The sequence below is a fragment of the Nomascus leucogenys genome, chromosome 14 (assembly GCF_006542625.1).
Source record: "Nomascus leucogenys isolate Asia chromosome 14, Asia_NLE_v1, whole genome shotgun sequence".
Taxonomy (NCBI): domain Eukaryota; kingdom Metazoa; phylum Chordata; class Mammalia; order Primates; family Hylobatidae; genus Nomascus; species Nomascus leucogenys.
In genome coordinates this window covers 91,606,966-91,630,038 of record NC_044394.1, presented here as the reverse complement: position 1 = coordinate 91,630,038, position 23,073 = coordinate 91,606,966, and the positions used below count along the sequence as shown (strand labels likewise).

The following is a 23,073-nucleotide window of genomic DNA, read 5'->3' as shown; positions in this document are numbered from 1 at the left end:
CAGGAGTGGGAATTCAGGCTTGGAAATGAGTTGGCCAGATTGCAGGGGTCCTCGAATGCAAGGGAAGAATTTCAACTTTAACAGAGGAGCCTGGGAAGCTGTTTGGGAAAAGGAGTGATAAAGTGGGAGGGGTCCTCCAGCAGAGCCCTGCATGGGCGGGAGGGAGGGAGATGGGAGGTGGGTGTTGGTGAGGGACGATCCCAGTGGTCCAGGGGAGCAGTCATAGGGTGGAAACTAACCTTGTGGGGTCTGGGCAGGAAGGGACTGATTTGAGACACCAGGAAGAAACAGCCAGTAGGACTTTGGTGAGAGGGCTGGGGGTCGGGGATGGGGGTGCGGGGAGTGGGAGCTTGAGTCTCCGAAAACAGGCAGTGTTCCAAGGGGGAGACCTGAGGCAAGATGTGGAGAGGCAGCTGAGCTGAGAAGCTGGAACGGAGGTGTGGTCACCCCAGGAGACTAAGGGGGCGAGGGGACCCCTGGGAGCTATCCAGACCCCAGCACTAGGGAATACGGAGGGGAGAAGGAGGGGAGAAGAACCGGCTGGGCTGCTGCGTGTCAGGCACTGCCCTCGAGGTCAGATGGGGGTGGGGCTGGATACTGGTCATGAGGATTTTTTCAAGAGCTCCGTTAATAGTGAGATGGGCCGGGCGCGGTAGCTAACGCTTGTAATCCCAGCACTTTGGGAGGCCGAGACGGGCGGATCATGAGGTCAGGAGATCGAGACCACGGTGAAACCCTGTCTCTACTAAAAAACACAAAAAAATTAGCTGGGTGTGGTGGTGGACACCAGATGGCGCGGGCTAAGAAGTGAGTGGGCGGTGGGAAGCTAGAAGCCGCGGTGTAGACCCACTTTGAGAGGTTGGGCTGTTCAGATAGGGAGAAAGTTCACAGTTTGAGGAGGTAGGTAGGTCAAAGGAAGAGGGTTTGCTTGTTTTTGAGATTGGGGCATCCTGAACGTTCTCCCAGGCCAAGTGAGAAGAAACCAGAAGAGGAACACGTCACCCAAATGTGCTGAAACAGCCCAGCAGCTGCGCTGCCTCACAGAGAAAATGTGCAGAGGCCCCTCTGTCCCACCACTCCTGCCTGGGGATGGCCTTCACTTGGGCTACTCAGCGTTTCCCCAGCCTGCCCACCCAAGGGTGGCAGGAGCTGTGGGTGCTCCCAGCCCCTTCTCAAGGTCGGTCTGTCGGTAGAAATGCGGGCTGCCTCGGGGCGTCACAGCTGCAAATGCATACCAGCCTTCAGAACCATATTCCTGCTCCCCAGCCCTTTCCTCTGCACCCCCACGCAGAAGCGCGGCCACTGGCTCACAGAGGAGAGGGAGGGATGTTGCTCTTGGCATTTGAGGGGAAGCATCTGCTGCATCCCACTGGGTCGTTGCCCAGGATGGATTGGAAAAGAGTTGGCGGGAAGGCTGAGCTCTGTGCTCACAACCTGGCTTGGTGGTGGCCGAGGAGCTTGGCAGGAGCAGAGTGCAGGACCTGGGAACCGGGGGTTGGTGCATGTGTGCATGCACGGGTGTGTGTGTGTGTGTGTGTGTGTGTGCGCGCGCGCGCATGCTGGGGAGGTAGGGAGGAAGCTGTGAAACCACATCCCCTCTTCTCTGCTGCTGTGTTGCTGCGTGTTTCGGCAGCACGTGGGTGTCTGCACTTCCTAGCAGGTGTCAGCCTCCAAGACTGTTCTGGGCTCTTCTCCCAGTTGGCTGAGTTGGAGGTGGGAGTCCCAACTGTCCCCTGTGGCTTCCAGAGTGGGACCTTGCTGTGGGATAGGCTGGCCAATGCTGCTCTCTCCCCTGTGACCCTTCTGTTGGGTGGGTCACGAGGAAGGACTGTGGGTGTTCCTCACAGGCAGGTGGACATGTGGCAGGGACACCTTGGGGCCTTCTTTCTGATGCCCCTTGAAGGGGGCACTGCCTCAGCTTTGAGATGAGTCTCTGTGGATGTGGGAAGCTCACTAGCTGAAGAGCAGCAGCCTTGGAAAATCCAACACAGAACCCCGAGTGGGGGCGGGAAGGGGTCCTGTCCCGCTCACTGGCTGCCTGGCAGAGTTTCTGCACAGGGAAGCGCCTGTGTTGCTGTAGGCGGAGGAATGGACTGAGGGCTACATTCGCTTCCTGTTGCCGCTGTAACTGCTTATCACAAACTCAGTGGCTTAAAGCAACAGAGACTTCTTCCTTTACAGTGCTAAGGGTCAGAAGCCGGAGATCAGTCTCACTGGACTAAAGTCAAGGTGTTGGCAGAATCCATTCCTGCCTCTTCCAGCTTTGGGTGGGAGGCTCTGCTGGAGTTCCTTGGCTTGCGGCTGCATCCCTCCAGCCTCTGCCTCTATCCTCATACAGCCTCCTCCTCCTCTGCAGTCAGATCTACCTCTGCCTCCCTCTTTTTTTTTTTTTTTTTTTTTTTTTTTTTTGAGATGGAGTCTTGCTCTGTCACCCAGGCTGGAGTGCAGTGGCACGATCTTGGCTCACTGCAGCCTCCGCCTCCCGGGTTCAAGTGATTCTCATGCCTCAGCTTCCCAAGTAGCTGGGATTACAGGCATGCGCCACTACACCTGGCTAATTTTTGTATTTTTAGTAGAGACAGAGTTTTGCCTTGTTGGCCAGGCTGGTCTTGAACTCCTGACCTCAGGTGATCTGCCTGCCTCAGCCTCCCAAAGTGCTGGGATTGCAGCCATGAGCCATCACACCCGGCTGCCTGCCTCCCTCTTAAAGGACGCTTGTGATTTGGGGCCCACCTGAGTAATCTCTTCACCTCAACATCTTCACTTACATCTACAGAGTCCCTGTTGCCACATGAGGTAACACAGTTTGGGGAGGGAGAGTTACTCAGCCTACCCTAGGGGCCTGTGGTGTATCTCAGGGCCCTTTTGATTTTAAGATATAGAGCAAGAAAACAAACTGGCTCAAGGGGAAAAAAGGACACGTTGAATTCTGTTGTTTTAAATGTATATTTTTTTATTGTGCTAAAATGCACAGAACATAAAATTTGCCATTAGTAACACTGAGTACATTCACAGTGTTGTGCAACCATCACCACTGTCTAGTGCCAGAACTTTTTCATCACCCCAAAGGAAAACCCCGTATCCATGAAGGACTCACTCCCCATCTGCCCTCTCCAGCCCTTGGCAGCCACCAGAATGCTTTCTGTCTCCATAAATTAGTTTTTAATAAATGCAATTCTGTGTGACTTTAAAATAAATAAACAGCACAATGAGTTGCTTATTGGAAGGATATCCATGTGGGGAGGCCGGCGTGTGGAATACCTAGGCCTCTGGAAGGGCAGGAGTTGAAGGGGCGTGGATGTGCCGCCTTCTCCTCCCCTCGCTCCTTCCTTGGGGTCACTGCCTGACTATTCCTCTTTGCAAATGGCCCCAAATAATGTCTCAGCCCCCACGTCTGCATCGCCTTCTAGCTTCAGGACCCTCCACCAAAAAACATTCCAAGCTTCAGACTTACTCCTGAGAAAATTCCAATGGCCTCACTCTCCCTTTTGAGCCAGCCAGATGCCATGGCCTGTGGCAGGCTGCCTTTGAGTCAGGGGTGCGTCCCAGCCTGAGCACCTGTGAGCTAGGGAAGCAGGACAGGCACACCCAGGGAAGGGGAAGAGTCGTCGGCAGTCACAGTAATTGATATCTTTGGAATCGTCTAAGAGATACTTAGCATGTGCCTAAAACATTCATTTCTTTTTTTGTTTTTTGAGACGAAGTCTCGCTCTGTTGCCCAGGCTGGAGTGCAGTGGCATGATCTCAGCTCACCGCAACCTCCTCCTCCCGGGTTCAAGTGATTCTCCTGCCTCAACCTCCTGAGTGGCTGGGACTACAGGCGCACACCACCACGCCTGGCTAATTTTTGTATTTTTAGTAGTGACGGGGTTTCACCATGTTGGTCAGGCTGGTCTTGAACTCCTGACCTCAGGCAATCTGCTCACCTGGGCCTCCCAAAGTGCTGGGATGACAGGTGTGAGCCAACACACCTGGCCACATTCATTTCTTAGGAGAAGCTCTGCATTTTCTGACAGCAAAATGTCCCCAGGCAGGTGACACTGATGGTGGGATCTGTGGCCTCACCAGTGTCTCATGGGAGATGCCGCTGTGTGTTTCACCAAGCTGTGTCCTATTGTCCTCTAAATGTGGCTTGTAGACATGGTGCTGAGAATGATCTGGGAGGCTCAAATCATAATATGGTCCAAATCAACAGCTCTCTGATGACCTGGTATTATCGTAGGATCAAATTGAGACTATCCGAGGATGGGTGAGGTGGCTCATGCCCGTAATCTCAGTACTTCAGGAGTCCGAGGCGGGCGGATCAGTTGAGGTCAGCAGTTCGAGACCAGCCTGGCCAACATGGTGAAACCCCATCTCTACTAAAAATACAAAAAGTAGCCGGACATGGTGGTGTGCACCTGTAGTCCCAGCTACTTGGGAGGCTGAGGCAGGAGAATTGCTTGAACTCAGGAGACGGAGGTTGCAGTGAGCCAAGATCACGCCATTGCACTCCAGCCTGGGCGACAGAGCAAGACTCTGTTCCCCCGCAACCAAAAAAAAAAAAAAAAAATCGAGACTCTCCGAGCTGCACTGTCCAGCATGATAGCCGCTGGCTGCACGGGGCCATTGAACACTTGAAATGTGGTGACTCCAAATGGAGAGGTGCCATGTGCATTCTGGGTTTCAGAGTCCTAGCAAGGGGGAAAGAAAAGAATGTCAAATATCTGTCATTTTTACATTGATTACATGTTGAATTGATAATATTTTGGGCTCTGTTAAGTGAATGATATTAAAATTAATATCACCTGTTCTTACTTTTTTTTAATGATTTCTTTTTTCTTTTCTTTTCTTTTTTTTTTTTAAATACGCGGTCTCACACTGTTGCCCAGGCTGGAGTGCAGTGGTGCGATCTCAGCTCACTGCAACCTTCGCCTCACAGGTTCGAGCGATTCTTCTGCCTCAGCCTCCCAAGTAGCTGGGATTACAGGTGGCTGCTACCACGCCTGGCTAATTTTTGTATTTTTAGTAGAGACACGGTTTTGCCATGTTGGCCAGGCTGGTTTTGAACTCCTGACCTCAGATGGTCTGCCCGCCTCAGCCTCCCAAAGTGCTGGCATTACAGGCATGAGCCACCATGCCTGGTTTGTTCTTACATTTTTTATTGTAGCTGCTGGAAAATGTAAAGTGGTGTCTGTGGCCCATGTGCCGTTTCTGCTGGAGGGTTGGACCAAGGGGCAGCCGAGAAGGCTTTGGGGCTACTTTACCTGAATGCTGAGTGTGTGCCGAGCGGTAGAGAACTTTGAGAAGTGCTGACAGACAGAGGCGTTGTGTGGGGGATGCAGCCCCAGGCCAGAGATGCCCTCTCTGTGCTCTGGAGTCCCTGATTTGGTGACAGCAAGAGGAACCACTGCAAGAGGAGCGGTCACCTCAGCAAAGCACCCCAGCTGCTGGCCTCCCAGCTCAGGAATCCAGAGGCAGAGGAGGGGAGGAGGCTGGGCCTGGAGGAGAGCAGGGTCATGGGCCCTGGGAAAAGCCTGGGGGGCCAGAAAGCTGGGGGACAGATTGAGGCCAGAGGCAAAGAGAAGGAGGTTCGGAGAGGAGGGCCAAGGAAGAAAGGTTCTGCCCACAGGGAGGGAGGAGGCCGACGGGGCAGGGGCGTGGTGGAAGCTGCATCCTCGAGGCTTTCTGTTGACCCTGACACCTGGCCAGAAAGGAGTTCCTTCTGGCATCCTTTGTCAGTGGTTTCTGGAGCTGCCCTTTAGGGGCAAGTGACGAGGGTGCCCTGGGCTGGGTTGCAGGCAGTGGAAAAGACAGGCTCTTCTCACTCCCAGTGCTGGGGAAATCAGCTTCTTGGAGGAAGGGGGAGCCGTATTTTCTGAGTGACCGCACTTCCTGGCCTAGACGTGTGTGTCTTGCTGTAATTTTGGCGATTGGTGTTGGTGGTGCCCGTTTTATGGATGGGGAAGGTCAGATTCCACAGATACTGAGTGACAGGCCCAGGGCCTTGGATTTCAGTGTTTGACTCAGAATCCACGTCTCTGATCTGCCACCAGCCTCCCTCCCATTCAGATGGGAACAGGGACTCCGGGCATGCAGTTGTCTCCCAGACACTCCTTCAGCTCTGGCCTGGCGCCCGGAGACCAGTGGCAGCAGCTCCCCACGGCCGTTCACTGTGAGGGTGGGGAGGGCCGTGGGACCAGGAGGCCTTAGGGGGAAAGTTGGCCATGAGGAGTGGGAAGCGGCGGGTCAGATGCCAGTGACTGCTGGCTGGGGAGCCGCCGGACGTGGCTGGCCTGCGTGGCCAGTGTGGCGGGTGCCCCGGGGCTTCAGTCACCCCCAGCCACGTGTGGGGGTGTGGGATGGGAAAGGTGAGAGTGTGTGGAGCCCAGTCAACACTCAACACGAGGTCCCGTAGGGGCTACCTGAGGGCGTAGCTTCCAGAATTCAGCCCCTGGCCCTCAGAAGGTGTCACCAAAGTCTTCTTTCCACTTGAGTGAATCCCTCCCAGCCCCCAGCAAGCCCTCGGAACCAGCCCACTCCCAGGCGCTCTCTCCTCGTGTGGGAGTGGCCACGCCCCTGCTGGGAGTGACTCACTTGGGTTCAGAGGTCGTGGCACTGAGATGGGTCTGGCAGATCCCAGCGTCCAGGCCCAGCCCCTATAGTGTCAGCTCCCTCCTCTGGGGACCCCCTTGCTTGTGCCCCTCTGGGTCCCAGCATATCCCAGGCCTGCAGGGAGGGGGCGAGGAAGAGACTTGACTCACTGGCCAGGTCCCCCAGGGGCTGGAGAGGCTGGAGAGGCAGGAGCTGGATCGGATCTGAATCCAGAGGCTCTCCGAAGAGCTCAGGGTGAGCTGCGCCCCCATCCCCTGCCCCTCCTCTCCTGCTCCTTCTCCCTTCCATGGTCCCAGCCAACAAGCACCTGGGGTAGAGGGGACAAACCTAGGTGGCTGTGTTCCAGCCCTGGCTGCAGGTCTGAATGGCTTTCGGGAGTGGCTGGCCATGCTCCCTGAGAGCCCAGCTGTGGCGATGTCTGAGCAGGTAGGTGGGGGGGCACCTAGGAAGCAGGGGCGTCAGGCAGAGCACAAGGAGAGAGGGTGTCCAGCTCAGTCTTAGGACCTGGCTGAGAGGAGGGAGCTCCTCACCGGCACCACCTCTGGTAAGCACAGGGACAAGGGCAAAGCCGGCGTGGCCGGAGGTCCCTGGGGCCTCTTCCCCTCTCTTCTTCCTAGCAGTTCCCCCTTGCTCTTCCCAGGGACCCTGTCACTTTCCTTTAGTGGATGGCAGCTCCTTGGCGTCCCTCCCGTGCCTTCAGGTTGCTTCTGCACCGGGCCTGCTGCCGGGTGCCCCTATCTCTGCCTGCCTCCTCCTCCTGCTCCCCTCGCCCTGCCCCCTTGGAGCAATTCCCCACCGAGCCTCCCTTCCCAGGCAGTCGAGGTCCCTCCCTACCTCTGCCCCGCGCTCTGGGAGGCTCCTTGTTCCGCGGCCACAAAGCCCCTTTGATCCTCTGCTCGGCTCTGAGCCATGTGACCCGGTGGGCGGGCCGCGGCTCTCCGCGCGTCCAGCGCAGCCCGACGTTCCGCTGCTGGGGTGAGTCCTGCTCCTTTGTTCTTCCCAGCCTTGCACCACTGGCTCGGGGGCTCTCAGGTGGCGCGGCCGTGAGGCGGACCCCGATGGCCATGGTGGCGGGGCCGGGAGCCACGCTGTCCCTGGGCCCCGGCCCGAGGCCGGCAGGACCGAGCGGGGTCCCCAGGAGAGGGGTGGCGGGGAGCTCGGTCTCCACGCGGGGACCAGATTTTCGGCCTCAAAATAGAAGAATAGGGCTTTGTGTGGTCACAGCTATCTCTTTGTAAATATTTGGCCAACTAAGCTGAGTGGCTAAGTTCTCCTCCTGCCGGGAGCTGCTTGGAACATGTTTCCTTTTCGCAAGGGGTTTCCCTGGCTTCCAGAAGGGCCAGGAGGAAATTCGAATTGGCCACCACTTTCTCTAAAATCACTCCGCTCAAGTTATCACCCCTTTGGGCTCCCGAAGACCGGCTGCCTGGAGGCTGGAGATAGTCTCAACGCTCGAAATGCAGTAACCGAAGCTCCCCGCAGCGCCGGCACTGGGATCCAGGGAACTGCTGCTACAGCCCAGCTCTGGATTCCTGGATGTGTTGGAGATGTGCAGGGCGTTCCTGGGAGGAGCGGGGAGGGAGGGTGCTGCTGGCACGGCTGGTCTGCGTGTGCTTTGCTTCTCTACAATGGCGTGCTGCGTGTCCGCCACGCAGAGGCATGTCGGTGAGCAGAGACTGAGGGATCTCCCTAATGGACCTGCTTTCAGAGGGGCTTTTCATGCTGGGAGAACCTCAGAGACTAAATCATGCAGCCAACAGAGGGTGGTCCCCGGCCTCAAAGCAGGGAGGGGCGAGGAGCTTTGCAGGCAATGCCATTTGCTCCTGAAACGCCATCCCAGTGACTGGGGACTGACTCAGCCTCCAGCCTGCTGCACTTCATCCCTGGCCCCTCTCTCTGCTTTTTGACGTGAAATCTGCTGTGTTTTGGTCAGAGGTTTGGGGAACAGCTCTCTGCTCATCTAAGATAAGTTTGTAATTCCTTTCCCGGAGGAAAATGTGCCACCCGGAAGCAGGTTGAGCAGTGGTTTTCTGGCAGGTCTGTTCGGGGCTGTGGGGACAGCACCTGCTGGATCAGGACCGAGTTTGAATTTGGTTTGGATCCCACATGAGAAAGCCCATTAGAAGAGGAGGAAGCAGAAAAAGGCCCCATTCCCTAGTAATGGTGTGGGTTTTCCTCCTCCATTCATTGCCACCTTGCCTTGAAACTTAATGGGGCCGCCTGTGTTTCCATGAATGTCATTCTCTTTGGCCAACTCCCCCGGCAGCCCCAGGAGCTCCTTTTCAGGAAAAGGAAGAAGGTGTTTGCTTAGCATCTAGCATACGAGTCCTCGTTGGAAAGGTGGGATTCTTGTTTCTCCTTCTTGGGTCTCTTTTAGGCTGAGATGTGGTCAAGGAAGGCCTGTGGTGTGGCTCGCCTTTTTTCATGCCTGTCTCTGGAGACCTGAGTTGCCTCTGACTCCCAGCTTGCCCCTCCTGCCCCCTGGTCATTTCTGTGTCGGGGTGTCTGAGACACTATTGCATCGGCCACTTTGTGTGTGTTCCCACCAGCCCCCGCCCCTGTAGGCTGTGATTGTGATGGTGATGGGGCCAATTCAGCTGCGGTGGGGAGGACCCCCTGTGTGCGCTTGGGGGGGTGGCATGGGGCATTCTGGGATGAGAAAATGTGACTTCTGCCCTGAGAGCCCTGTTTTAATGGAAGGCGGGGGCACAGTTGCAGGCAGAAGCCATCAAGCACTGTGTGGTCAGACCAGCATTCCGTGTCAAAAACGGCCTTGTCGGCTGGGTGCAGTGGCTCATGCCTGTAATCCCAACACTTCAGGAGGCCAAGGCAGGCAGACCACCTGAGGTCAAGAGTTCGAGACCAGCCTTGCCATCATAGTGAAACCCTGTCTCTACTAAAAATACTGGCTGATCTGGGCATGGTGGCGTGTGCCTGTAATGGTAGCTACACCGGAGGCTGAGGCAGGAGAATCACTTGAACCTGGGAGGCGGAAGTTGCAGTGAGCTGAGATTGTGCTACTGCACTCCAGCCTGGGCAACAAGAGTGAAACTCTATCTCAAAAAAAAAAAAAAAGCCTTATCTGGGCCTGGGATCTATCCTCCGAACACTGGGTCCACTGCGTTCCACAAGGACTTTCACCCCGGAAGCCCTAGACCCACTTGGGCAACCAGAGCCTCTGGGTTGACCACTCCCCAGCCCTGGCCAGCCTCCTGGGCCACCGTATTCTCCCAACTTCCTGTTGTGCCATGGCTGGTCCGAGCCGCTCTTATCAGACAATGAGAGGCACTTCCACGGGAGGGGACCACCCTGTCCTCAGGAGCCCCTTCTCCCTGCCCCCAGGCCTGGTGCAGTGTGTGGCTTTCCTGCTGGTGTCAAACGTCTCAAGGCCCCTTTAAGAAGCCTGTCACCACCACCAGCAGCTTCCGTTATCTGGTTCCTCTGTACATGTAAGCCTTTCCCATACACCCCGGATGTTTAGGGCTTCCGCCCTCTCTCCCTGGCCGAGGGTGTGGGAAGAGGGCTTTATTTCAATGCTTGAGAGTAGGGTCAATGGCCGGCGTACGCTGTGGGGGCTCCTCCCCGCCGGCCCCTCTCTGCAGCCCTCACCTTAACACAGGGCATTGATACCACCTGGGCTTTGGGAAGACCTGGAGGCTGACGACCCTGGAGGCTGCCAGCTTCCCACAGCCACTCTTTGGGGAAGAGGCTTCCTGAGGGACTTGTGGCCCTTGGCTGGGACTCTAGTCCCAGAGTTCTGCCTTCCAGCGCCGAGCTTTGATTTGTTTATTGAGTGCCAGCCTGGTTCCTGGACAGGTAGCGACGTGTTCCTGGAGCTCAGCAGAGCCTTGGGAAGCTTTCCCAGGAAGGCTCCCGAGGGTGGTGGCCATGCCCAGTCCTCTGTATGTGTGAGTTTGTTTGATGAGGAATTGGCTGGGAAGGCGCAGGTCTAATTACAGGACCATGAGGGTCTCTCTCGCCCCCACCCAGGAAGCGGCGGAGATCCTGGCACACTCAGCACCCAGGCCTGTGCCTGCCCAGCTGGCGGTGGAATCATGGGAGCCTTGCTCCGGGGCCTCTAGAGCAGCAGTGGGAACCTTCCCCACCTCAGCCCCTCCCAGGGCTGGCTGTTCAAACTCGCCGCCGCTCAGCCTCTTCCTCCTGTCTTTCATCAACCCTGGGAATCGCACACTGCCCGCCCGGCCCAGAGGGGGTGCAGGAAGAGAGAGCTTAACACCCAGAGGTCTGGGCCTTCTGCAGGCGCCTGAGCTGCCTTGGCCTGATCTGGGTTCCCTGCTCGAAACATCACAGTAGAGTTAATGATCTGCCTGCAGGAGTTTCTTCATCCCAGCTGACTCCAGGGCTGGTTTCGCGGGGAGGGGCTGGGCCTTGGTTTTGCTGGGGGTGGGGGGTCAGTGCAAAGGGCCTGAAAAGTGGCAGAGGTGATGGCCCATCTGCCCTCCCCCTGGCCAGCCAGCCTAAATGCGACTGGCTTTCTTTTTTTTTCCTCCCTTTTCCCTGTGAATAACACTAAATGCGATTTGTCAGTGCATTCATTTAGGTTCAGTAGTTGGACCATGGGCAGAAGCACTCCAGATTTGTCACTATCCCTAAGCTAGGGGTGGGGAGCACCCTCTGTGAGATCTTGGCTCCTGAGCACCCAAGGCTGCTCTTACCCCAACTCTGGGTCGGCTTCAGGGGACTGACGTTGATGGAGTTGCTGACATCGACCCCCGGCCTCTACATGGCCTTCAGGAAGGGGGCCCTTCACTCTCTGTCCCGTCGAGCCTAGCTGGCAGCACTCCCTTCTCAGGCCTGTGCCCCCGGCAGGGCCTGCCACCGCCGCCCTGCTCTGTGGGTGCCAGGCTCCAAGCACCAGGTGACTCAGTCATCTGAACAGTCACTGAACAGTCACCCTTGCTGGTGTCCCCAGTGGAATGTGCATGGATGTCCTCCCTCCCCCAGATCCTTGTCTCTTATCTCTCAGCCTTTGTTCCAGGGGCCACCACAGGACCAGGAGATATGCGGACGTGGGTGGCACATCCACTGGGCAGATTCGGCCCTGAACCTGCACGCCCTCTCCAAGGGGGCCCCCAGCGGGCGGGGTTGATGGTGCCATCTCTCTCTCTCTCTCTCTCTCACTAGAACGGACAGGAGGACTGTGTCTTATCGATCCACGTCCTGAGTTCCCAGACGTCATAGGTGCTTGCTCAACGAGTGTTTGAATGAATGGTCAGCATTGTGTGACCACAGATTTTCAACTTTTATCCAAATAGTTTGTGGTTTCTGTGAGGCTAGCCTGAGACAGTCACAAGAATCTCCATTCTCCCTGCACCCTCCGCACAAGGTCTCCTTGGAGGGTTTTTCAGAAAAAGGGCCAAAGAGCAGCATTTCCTCGGGGATTTGAACACGCTGTCCCCCAGGGCAGGGGACTGCCCTGGAAGATTACTGGCCCACTTCCCATGCGTCACGTGACTAGGAGGGTCTTGGGGCAGGATGGTTATGGTGTCTTTTGTGCCTTGTGTGCTGGGGCTGGAGGAAACGCTGCCCGTGGCCGGTGTCATCTGCCAGCCCTGAAGACTAATGATGGGCTGGACAGTGGCCCCATTGAGTGGGAGGGAGAATCGCTGCTGTCTGTAGCTGGGGGGCTGGGCGGGTGGGAGCTGAAGCCCGGCAGAACAGCGTAGACCTGGCACGAAGAGGCCTAGAGGAGGAGCGGGGGGTCTCAGCCACCCGGGGCGCAGGGACGCCTCATGAGGAGCAGGTGTGGTGTGCGTCCTTCTGCGGATTCTCCACCTCTTGGCTTCGTTACCTGCACTAGGATTTGTGGTGAGAGGGCACAGAGCGGAGGAAGGTGCTGCGGCCAGGGCAGGCCACAGGCTCTGCTAATGGATTGCTGTTACCTGTCGCTTCTGCGGTTTTGCTGTCAGGATCCTCCAGCACCAGGTCCCCACCGCCAGGGATGGGCCCCACAGGCACTACTGGCTCCCCGAAGCCAGGGACAGACCCCACAGACAATACTGGGTCCCTGCAGCCAGGGATGGGCCCCCACGGCCAGTACCAGATCTCAGGGACCAGCACCGGGTACCCACAGCCAGGGACGGGCCCCCATGGCCAGTACCAGGTCTCAGGGACCAGCACTGGGTCACCTACAGCCAAGGACAGGTCCCCACGGCCAATACCAGATCTCAGTGACCAGCACCAGATGTCCACAGCCAGAGATGGGCCCCTATGGCCAGTACCAGGTCTCAGGGACCAGCGCTGGGACCCTGGATGACTGAAGGAGGGCACGGCTGACTAAAGCTGCAGGAGCCAGCCTGGCCATCCTGAGGCACTAAGCCATCACTGCAGTCTCAGGGGACGTAGACTCCTCTACTTGTCCTCTTGAATTCTGGAATCGGACACACCTGGATCCAGCCTTTGCCCCCAGGGCTGTGTGCCTGGGATGGTTGCGTCACCTCCCTGAAGCTCAGTGAGATGGGGACGGCTGCACAGGGCCTGGCACAGATGGCACCCGGTGGCACAGGGTCACCTGCTCGCATCCATACAGCCTCGGCCCTCGCCCTGGCTGCATACTGAGAGTCCCATGCCCAGACCTCTGCTGAGTCTCCGAGCTCCTGGTCATGCGTCAGGCCTCCCGTGAGAAGCATCACTGCATGGACCATGCCTCAGGACCTCACCCGGGGCTGGGAACCTTGCTCCAGCCCCCCAAGTCTCCCCTAGAGGCGCCCTATGCCCCATCACTCTCACTGCTTGAGGGGTCAGATAGGGGAACCCAGTGTGGGAGGCCCAGAGGTGCCGGAGCAGACGTTAAGCGAGTTCTGTGTTTGTGCGCTGGGCCTTGGCAGACACCCTGACTGAGCCTCTTCCCCAGGAAGGAGATTGAGGTCCCAGTCCAAGTTGTGGCCTCAAACCCTGTGACCAAGAGTGGTGAAAAGGCAAGACCCCTCCTCCCAGTCTTCTGGAACAGCCGATAGTGGTGGAAACATGGGGTTCACAATGAATTTCCTTGTAACCTGTTGAAGAGAATTTAGCCCACATTTTCAGGGGTGGACGTCCAGCAGATTTGGCAGTGTGCCCGTCCCCCTGGCCACAGTTTGCTCTGGACCGGGCACCCTGGGGCCCTCCCTCAATGACGCAGTGAAGTCACTATGACATGTTTAGTTGGTGAGAAAGTGCCTCCTGTAATGTTTTACTCTTCTTAGAGGATGAATAAGTCTTGTGTATTATAAATAATTATTTACAGAATACATGAGGTTTAAGCTAACTCTGGGCCACGGCAGCGTGCCCTGGGTAAACCCACGCGCCACCCTAGCTAGAGCCGGTGCCCCCACAGGCTTCCTGGACTCACCCTGAAGGGGGGCTGGATTTTCTGCCTGTCCCAATGACAGGGCTGCAGGACAGTCCCCAGCGAGCCCTTCTGAGGGCTGTAACCTCTTCCCCTGGTATCGTCCTGCTCGCCAGCAATGTTTCAAGCTTCCAGCAGAAGCCAACCCACCATAGTCGCTTTGTACCCTGCTCACCATCCCTCCTGCCCTCACTCATTCAGCAGACCCCCGTGCACAGCCCAGTGCAGGGCTCAGGGTGGGAAGAGGTCCCGGGGGGGCTGGAGCAAGGTTCCCAGCCAGGGTGGGGTCCTGAGGTGTAGTCCACAGCCGGGACTGTGATTCGGGAGGCCCCTGCCTTGTTCCAGCCCCGGCACCACCGCTGTCCTTGTGCTCCATGGAGACTCACTGGCTCCAGGCTCTAAAACCTCAGCAAAGTGTGCAGACAGGGAGGAGCCCTGTTCGTGGGTAGAGAGACTGCCGGGTCCATTTGCCTATTACGAACCACGTGGCCTCAGACCTGCCATTCCTCCTCGCCGAGAGCCATGGTCTTTTGTCTGAAAAGTGGATAATGATGGTTACCACGTCAGGGACCATATGAAGACAAACAGAGATGAAACCGAAGAGGCTCAGCACGGAACCTGGACACAGAAGTGCGAAGTGTGTGTTACCAGCTGCGGTGGCTGCCAAGGCCCAACCACAAGGCAGCCACGGGCTGAGTGGCAGGCGGGAAGTGGGGGGCGGGAGCATGCAAGATGGGCCTTCCTGAAGCTTCCGAGCCAGTGAGATAAGTACACACCCAGCTGTAAGATGGACTGGCCCAGGAAGGTGGAGACCGCAAAGGCTTTGTGGCCCAGGAATGTGAGATGCACCTCTGGGCTCTCTAGAGTTTCACCAGAGCTCAGGGGGGAGGTCAGCTCAGATATAGGGGCAACGGGAGAGATGGGAGTGAGAAAACGAGTTGGCGTCGGGAAGTGGAGCCTGGAGAGGTGGGCGTGGGGACAGAGGAGGGCCTTGGCGAGCCATGGGCCCATGCGTCCAGGAGGTAGAGGTAGTGAACGGGGCCAGGGTTGGCCCCACACATGGCACCACCAGCCCTGCTGAGCCTGCACCTGCTCCTCAGGCCACCTGAGTGCCGCTACCACCTGGCACTCCTTGGTCTGATTCCTGCTTCCTGCCCACCTGGGAAGAGTGAGGCCACTTGCAGAAAGTCCCTTAGCTGTCCTTTCCCATCCTGGCTGCTTCCCGGCCTTGCCCAGGGTTAGCGGTTGACCTGAACTGCCCGGTCCCACCTCCCCAGACTCCTGGGGCCTTGCCCTGGCACCAACAGCCACCTCCGTCTTCATCATTCACTCGCGCATTCACCCAGCAGTGCTTTTTTGGCATCCACTCGGTAATAATCAAGGCGCTGAGATGCGGCTGTGGTTAAGACCCGGGCCTGGTCTGTGAGGACCTCACAGTTGCCATTTCCCCAGAGCACAGCCCCAGCCAGGCAGATTGTGGGGTCCAGAAAGAGAAACTAACATATCACGTTCGTCCATTTTGAGTTGCTATAAAGGAACGGCCGAGGCTGGGGGGTTATTTGGCTCACAGTTCTGCAGGCTATACAAGTGGTGCCAGCATCTGCTTGGCTTCTGGGGAGGCCCCAGGAAGCTTTTCCTCATGGTAGAAGGTGAAGGGGGAGCTGGCACGTCACATGGCGAGAGAGGAAACTCTCAGATTCTTTTTGTTTTGTTTTGTTTTGGGATGGAGTCTCACTCTGTCACCCGGGCTGGAGTGCAGTGGCGCAATCTTCGGCTCACTGCAACCTCAGCCTCCTGAGTAGCTGGGATTACAGGTGCATGCCACCGCGTCCAGCTAATTTTTTTGTATTTTTACTAGAGATGGGGTTTCGCCATGTTGGTCGGACTGGTCCCGAACTCCTAACCTTGTGATCCACCTGCCTGGCCTCCCAAAGTGCTGGGATTACAGGCGTGAGCCACTGCACCCAGCCCTCTGAGACTCTATAGCAATCAGATCTCCTGGACCTCATGACCGTGGGGAGGGCAACAAGCCATCCATGAGGGATCTGCCTCCATGACCCAACCCCCACCCCCCCCAGGCCTTACCTCCAACATCAGGAATCACATTTCAGTATGAGATTTGGAGGGGACAACATCCAAACCATATCACACATGACCTCTCTGTGCATGCCTCAGTTTCTACATCTGGTTAAGCAGTAGAAGCTCCTTCTCCGTTCCTTGTTGAGAGAGCGGTGGGGGAGAAATGACGCAGGGATGGGAGTCTGGTCCCCTGAGGGGCCCTGGTGTTTGTGGAGTGGGAGTGAGAGAAGGCCCCTATGTTGTGTGTGCCACACTGGGCTGGCTCCTCACAGCTCACCATGGGGCTCCCCGAGGACTGCTGGGGAAGAAAGAACTAATTAACTTGAAGACCCAACTGCTGAAGTTATCATTAAACTTCAGCAATCCAGGGGCCCCTCTTCCTCTGGGGCCTATGTCACCCAGCACAATGGGGCTTAATTGAATTTTTTCTCGTCTACTAAGGCTCCTGGCTGGCGTGGTTGGGGTTTGGGATACGGGGAGGGATTGGGTTTGGGCCTCTTCCAGATTTGGAGTGGGTCCACCAGAGATGGCCCAGGAAACCGCAGGGGCCACCCCCAGCAGCTGGGGGCTCCTGCGGTCATTTCCTCTTGGTCCTGTTGAGCAGCCCTGGCCCCTGGAGCCCTCAGCCAGGGATGTGGGGGCCTGCCAGGCCGGGGTCCTCACTGCTGCCGCTATGCACAGCTGCATCTTGCGTCCGGGGAGTAGGGTGCTGAGTGGGGTGTGGGGGCCTGCCAGACCGGCGTCCTCACTGCTGCCGCTATGCACAGCTGCATCTTGCCTCCGGGGAGTGGGGTGGGGTGGGGCTGAGCGGTCCACTGTGGGAGCTGCATCTTGGGGATGGGGCGGTGGGGTTTGGGAGGCGGGTTTTCTCTTGTTCCTTCTGCCCAGAGACCTTGGGGATGAGTTGAGTGAGACCTTTCTGGTTTCTGGCTGGCTGTGTTTCTGTTGCCATCCCCCACACCTTTCAAGTGGAGGTTTATGACTTCCTTCTTTATTTAAAAGGGTCATTTAGTGACTTAGCAGATCCCAGTCTGTGTTACCCAGGGCCCTTTTAAAAATCTGTGGGGAGGCTGGGCTTGGTGGCTCACACCTGTAATCCCAGCACTTTGGGAGGCCGAGGCGGGTGGATCACCTGAAGTCAGGAGTTTGAGACCAGCCTGGCCAACATGGAGAAACCCTACCTCTAGTAAAAATACAAAAAATTAGCTGGGTGTGGTGGCACGTGCCTGTAATCACAGTTACTTGGGAAGCTGAGGCAGGAGAATCACTGGAATCCAGGAGGCGGAGGTTGCAGTGAGCCGAGGTCGCGCCACTGCACTCCAGCCTGGGCGACAGAGTGAGACTCTGTCTCGAAAAAATAAAAATAAATAAAAATAAAAATCCATGGGGAGACCTCTGTGTCCATTGGCTGGTGTGAGGAGAGGGTGAGGAGGTGCAGAGAAGGTACCAGGCTCAGGACCACCCCCACCCTTTGGCTACAGAATTGAAGGAGGGGGCACATGAAAGATGTTCCTATAGACTCGGGCTGGAGGCTGGGGACATCCGAGGGCAAGAACGACGCTGTGCCCGATCTTGTTTGCGGAGGAGTGCACAGGGCTCACCGGCTGCTTGTTGCTGTTTAAGTGATAGCTTTATGGAGATAGAATTCACATACTGTGATCTTGACCTTTTTACAGTCTACAGTTCAATGGTTTTGCTGTATTCACAAAGTGATTGTATTAGGTTCATCCAGAGAAACAGAACCAATAGAAGGTGTGTATGTGTGTATAGATAAAGAGATTGATTATTATGAGGATTTGGCTCACCTCCTTACGGAGGTTGGCAAGTGCCAAGATTCGCAGAGTAAATCAGCAGGCTGGAGACATGGGAGAGCCCGTGTGTGGCTCTGGTGTCCACCTGAAGGCCCAAGACCCAGGAGAGCCAATGGCGTCGTTCCGGTCCCGAGACCCAGGAAGAGCCTGTGTGTCAGTTTGAGTCTGAAGCAGGAAAAATCTGATGTTCCAGGTTGAAGGCGGTGAAGCAGGAAGAATTCTCTCTCAGGCCTCGTGTCCTGCTATTCAGACCTTCAGGCCTTTGTCACAAAATTACAAAGGCCTGATCAGAACAAAATCTGAGAAAAAACCCTTTCCTTCTATCGGTTTTGGATTCATTGGCTGGGACCCTGGAAATGAGACTGACAGAGAGATTAACAGGAAACGAGCGTCACAATTCAAGTGAGTTTTACTTGACACCGAGCCTTTATAAGGAAATGAAGACCCAGAGAAACCGTTAGCCTGAGTGGTTTTTGTTTTGTTTTGAGACAAGGTCTCACTCTGTCGCCTGTCCAGGCTGGAGTGCAGTGGCCCGATCACGGCTCACTGCAGCCTTGACTTCGTGGGCTCAAGCTGGGGCCCAGCTGCCGGCCCCAGGAGCTGCTCTGAACCCACTCTTAGTCCCCACTCAGACTCCCAAGTAGCTGGGACTACAGGCATGCACCACCCTGCCTGGCTAATTTTTTATTTTTTTTGTAGAGACAGGGTCCCACTATGTTGCCCGGGCTGGTCTCGAACTCCTGGGCTCGAGCAATCCTCCTGCCTTGGCCTCCCAAAATGCTGGGATTACAGGCGGGAGCCACCATGCCTGGCTTAGGCCTGAACAGTTTTTATTTGTTTTGCTTGTTTTTTTAATTTGTTTTTTGCTTGTTTTGATCAGTTTTTTTGTTTATTTCTTTTGCTTTGTCTTTTATCCATGCTGGAGTGCAGTGGCATGATCTCTGCTCACTGCAACCTCTGTCTCCTGGGTTCAAGCCATTCTCATGCCTCAGCCTCCCGAGTAGCTGCCACTACAGGTGTGTGTGTCACCACACCCGGCTAATTTTTGTACTTTTAGTAGGGATGGGTTTTTACCATGTTGGCCAGGTTGTTCTTCAACTCCTGACCTCAAGTGATCCGGCCACCTCGGCTTTCTAAAGCGCTGGGATTATAGGTGTGAGTCGCTGTGCCTACCCTAGGCCTGAGGGTTTTTATGCTGGGTTTGATGAAGAGTGGAACGTCATGGGAAACTGTGGCAGAGCAACAAAAGATGAGCTGAACAGTGAGCCTGTGGGGGTCTCGGCAGGGCCTGTGTACTGGGGCCCCTCTCAGATCCTCTATCTCTGGAGATGAGGCTCTTCCTTTCCCCTGGGGGTAGGGAGGGCACCTCTTACGTGAGGGGCTTCTGATGTACTTCAGAGAAGGGGCAGGTCAGTGAGTCCTTCTTGGACCTGCCGTTTCTTAAATTCCTTCAGCTGAAAATACTCACTATGCCAAGGCACTGTGTCTTGGAGTGTGCATTCCAAACCCTGTTGCCTTCAACTGATCGGGGGAGGCCCACCCCCATCAGAGCACACAATCCGCTTTACGCAGGCTCCTGATTGCACCCTTTTCCTGTTTGCCCCGAGAATACTCACCAGCAGTGCTTGTGGCTGCAGCGTTCACCCCAAGATAACTTTGCTGGGGGAAGTATCTTGCTTTTATTATTATTTTCACTTCACTCTAGTATATCGACTTCGGAAACAAAAGACATCATTCTGTTTATAGCATTCCATTTTTAGTAGTGGTATTTCCATTAAAAAAAAATGGTAATTCTCAGCTGGGTGTGGTGGCTCATGCCTGTAATCCTAGCAGTTGGGAAGGCTGAGGCAGGCGGATCACCTGAGGCCAGGAGTTGGAGACCAGCCTGGCCAACATGGTGAAACCCCTTCTCTACTAAAAATACAAAAATTAGCCGGGCGTGGTGGTGGGCGCCTGTAATCCCAGCTACTCAGGAGGCTGAGGCAGGAGAATTGCTTGAACCCAGGAGGCAGAAGTTGCAGTGAACCGAGATCGCGCCATTGCACTCCAGCCTGGACGACAGAGCAAGATTCCGTCTCAAAAAAAAAAATAGTAATTCTCGATCGCTGAAAATGTCAAATCCTAGAGAACACAGCATTCCTACGAGTGATGTTAACATTGTTCTTTATCAGTTGTTGGCCGAAGATTCATTTGATGAATCTGATTTTTCCAGAATAGATGACTCAGATGATTCTGTTGTTTTGCTTAGAAATAACTGCAGGAACAATTTAAAAAAATTTTTTTTTTTATTTTTTTGTTTTTTGAGACGGAATCTCTCTCTGTTGCCTAGGCTGGAGTGCAGTGGCACGATCTCGGCTTACTGCAACCTTTGCCTCCCGGGTTCAAGTGATTCTCCAGTCTCAGCCTCCCGAGTTTAGCTGGGATTACAAGGTGCCTGCCACCACACCTGGCCAATTTTTTGTATTTTTAGTAGAGACGATGTTTTACCAGGTTGACCAGGCTGGTCTCAAACTCCTGACCTCAAATAATTGGCCCATGTCAGCTTCCCAAAGTGCTGGGATTACAGGCGTGAGCCACCGTGCCTGGCCAGTTTTTATATTTAATTTTCACATAGAACATCAGTCAGATTTGCTTCAGCCTCAAAGAGCGTGTTTATGTAAAATTAAGTGAGTGCTGGCAGCGAGCTGAACTTTTTTTTTCCTAAAAGGTAAAAGGGTTAAATATTAAACTCACCCAAAAACACCCTCACAGACACACTCAGAATAATGTTTGACTAGTTACCTAGGTGCCCCATAGCCCAGTCCAGTTGACACAGAAATTTTTTTTTTTTTTTTTTTTTTTTTTTGAGACGGAGTCTCGCTCTGTCGCCCAGGCTGGAGTGCAGTGGCGCAATCTCGGCTCACTGCAAGCTTCGCCTCCCGGGTTCATGCCATTCTCCTGCCTCAGCCTCCCAAGTAGCTGGGACTATAGGCGTCTGCCACCACGCCCGGCTAATTTTTTTTAAATGTATTTTTAGTAGAGACAGGGCTTCACTGTGGTCTTGATCTCCTGACCTTGTGATCCACCTGCCTCGGCCTCCCAAAGTGCTGGGATTACAGACATGAGCCACCGCGCCCGGCTGACACAGAAAATTAACCATCACAGTTACACAGCCATCGCCATTAATCCCAGCACATTTCATCATCCCCAAAAGAGACTGTGTCCCCATTAGCCATTCCCCATTCCCAACTCCGGGCTCTCAGCCCCTAGCCACTGCTCATCTGCTTTCGTCTCTATGAATTTACCTGTTCTAGATAGTTTGTATAAATGGAATCGTACAATATGTGGCCTTGGTGTCTGGCTCCTTTCACTTGGTAGAATATTTTCAAGGCTCATCCACATTGTAGCAGGTACTGGTGCTTCATTCTTTTTCATGACCGAATAATTGTCCATCATGGATAGACCACACTGTGTATCTCTTCATCTGCTGATGGACATTTGGGTTGTTTCTGCTTCTTGGCTGTTGTGAAGAATTCTGCAGTGAGTGCTGGTCTACGGGGTTTTGTGCGAACACATTTTCATTTCTCTTGGGTAATTGCAAGATCATGTGGTTTAGCCAACCAGCCTTTAAGCCGTGTGTCTGCTGAGGGACCCAGGCCTGGCGGGGGTGCTTTGCTGTGCTTGGCCAGCCAGGTGCTGCGAGTCGGTGTTGCAGCCGTTTCTCTGTGCTGTGCTCTGTGAGCCCCAGGAGGCTAAGGGCCCCTTTGTTTTATCTTGAGTCCAGGCCTCGCTCCATGAACTAGGATGAATGGACATTGAATCAACGCAGCGACAGGAGGGGCTGGGGCGGGGACGCAGAGTGGCCCCGGAGGCCTGCAGCTGGGTCCTGGCTGCTGACTTCCAGTTTCCTTTGCCTGTTGGAGCCCAGAACAAGTCAGAAAGGGGAAATGCAAAGTTCGAGTGTCTTTTCTGTGGTAGACTGGCAGGCCTGGGGGGGTGAGCCGTTCGCTGCAACTAGTTGCAGCGTGAGAGAGGAAGTGGGAGGGGAGGGAGAGGGTGAGTTTGGTGTAACTCACCCCTGGTAGGAGGCTGGGCTGAGGCTGGGGGAAGTGACTTTTATTTTTCTGAGAGGATTCTTTCCTGGGGCCAACTTCAAACCAGGGGAGACAGGACCTTCCTGGGGGAGGCCGGAAGTGCTGGGGCCCCCAGGTGAGGGTGGCCGCAGGTCTCCCAGGGCCAAGGTCTTGGGGAAGCAATGTGTTACCGTGTTTCTGGACTGTCACACACACACACACACACACACACACACACACGTGTAAACTGTAACACAAATGCGTGCCCATTAAAGTGCCCACTTTAAACCACCACACAGCCTGTAAAGCGAAGGCCCTGGCCTGCATCCGGGCACCCACTCCCCAGCCAGCCGGTGGGCAGTTTGCGCTGCAGTCTGTTACCATCCCTCAGGGATGCAGCCCAGGAGCCCAGCGGGCTTGGAAGGCCCAGTGGGCGCAGCCTCAGGAAAGCAGTCAGGCCCCGGCCAGGCCCCTTCCCCCTCCCAGCCTTGGGAGAAATTACCATATGAATGTAGCTCCTTCCCGGAGTTCAGGCTAGAAGGGCCTGGGAGGGGACAGGCTCCCACCCTAGGAGCTTCCAGGTTCCGGCTGCTTCCTGGGTTGGCTGCGTGAGCGTGAGCGAGACAGGGGTCACTACTGGGTGGAAGGAAGAAGCGGGCATTTCTTCCTGGAGGTCACCGTTGGAGTCCCACAGTAGGTCAACCCCAGGCCCCAGGTCCTCGGGAGGAGGAGAAAGAGGAGAAGCAGGAGGTATGGAGGGTGGGCCGGGACCAGAAGGGACACAGGGTCAGGGCAGTGCGGGAGACCCTGAGGGTCCCTCATTTAACCAGCTAACATCACAGCGTTCATAAGAACACGCTATTACTGCAGTTTTATTACTTTGCTCTGATTTCAAAAGGCACAACTGATTACTTTAGGGAGCGGAGAATCTGAGGAAGGCCTCGCAGGAGAGGGCCAGATGCGATCGAGTAAATGTGAGCCGTTTGTAAACTGTAGAGTGCGGAGCACCGGTCAGCCCTGGGGTCAGTGTTCCTCTGATGCTCAGCTCGGCCTCTGTACCTTTTAGTGCTCGGCTGAGCTCTGGGGGGGTCAGGGCTGGGTCTGGTACATTCGAGGACTTCTACCAAACCCCTGGCAGTGTCTCAGTTACTAAATCCAGTTTGCCAGTTACTAAATCCGCTCTGCCGGT

At 55.5% G+C, this 23,073-nt stretch overlaps 1 protein-coding gene across 12 annotated transcripts in view; it reads left to right on the top strand.

Annotated features, from left to right (window-relative positions):
- Positions 1–23,073, top strand: part of SEPTIN9 (septin 9) — a 218,731-nt gene that overhangs the window by 162,527 nt on the left and 33,131 nt on the right. The window contains exon 1 of one of the 12 annotated variants that reach the window (XM_030827386.1): positions 5,091–6,828. The exons of 6 other annotated variants lie outside the window; for them this stretch is intronic. Coding sequence is in view for 2 of the 6 variants with exons in the window: in XM_030827382.1 (XP_030683242.1) it covers positions 7,260–7,569 (310 nt within the window). In the remaining 4 variants the exon portion in view is untranslated. Of the gene's footprint in view, positions 1–5,090; positions 6,829–6,849; positions 7,021–7,186; positions 7,570–7,606; positions 8,260–22,444; positions 22,578–22,614; positions 22,635–23,073 lie in introns of those variants that run through there. 5 more of the 12 variants (XM_030827388.1, XM_030827382.1, XM_030827385.1 and 2 more) reach the window with 5 other exon arrangements.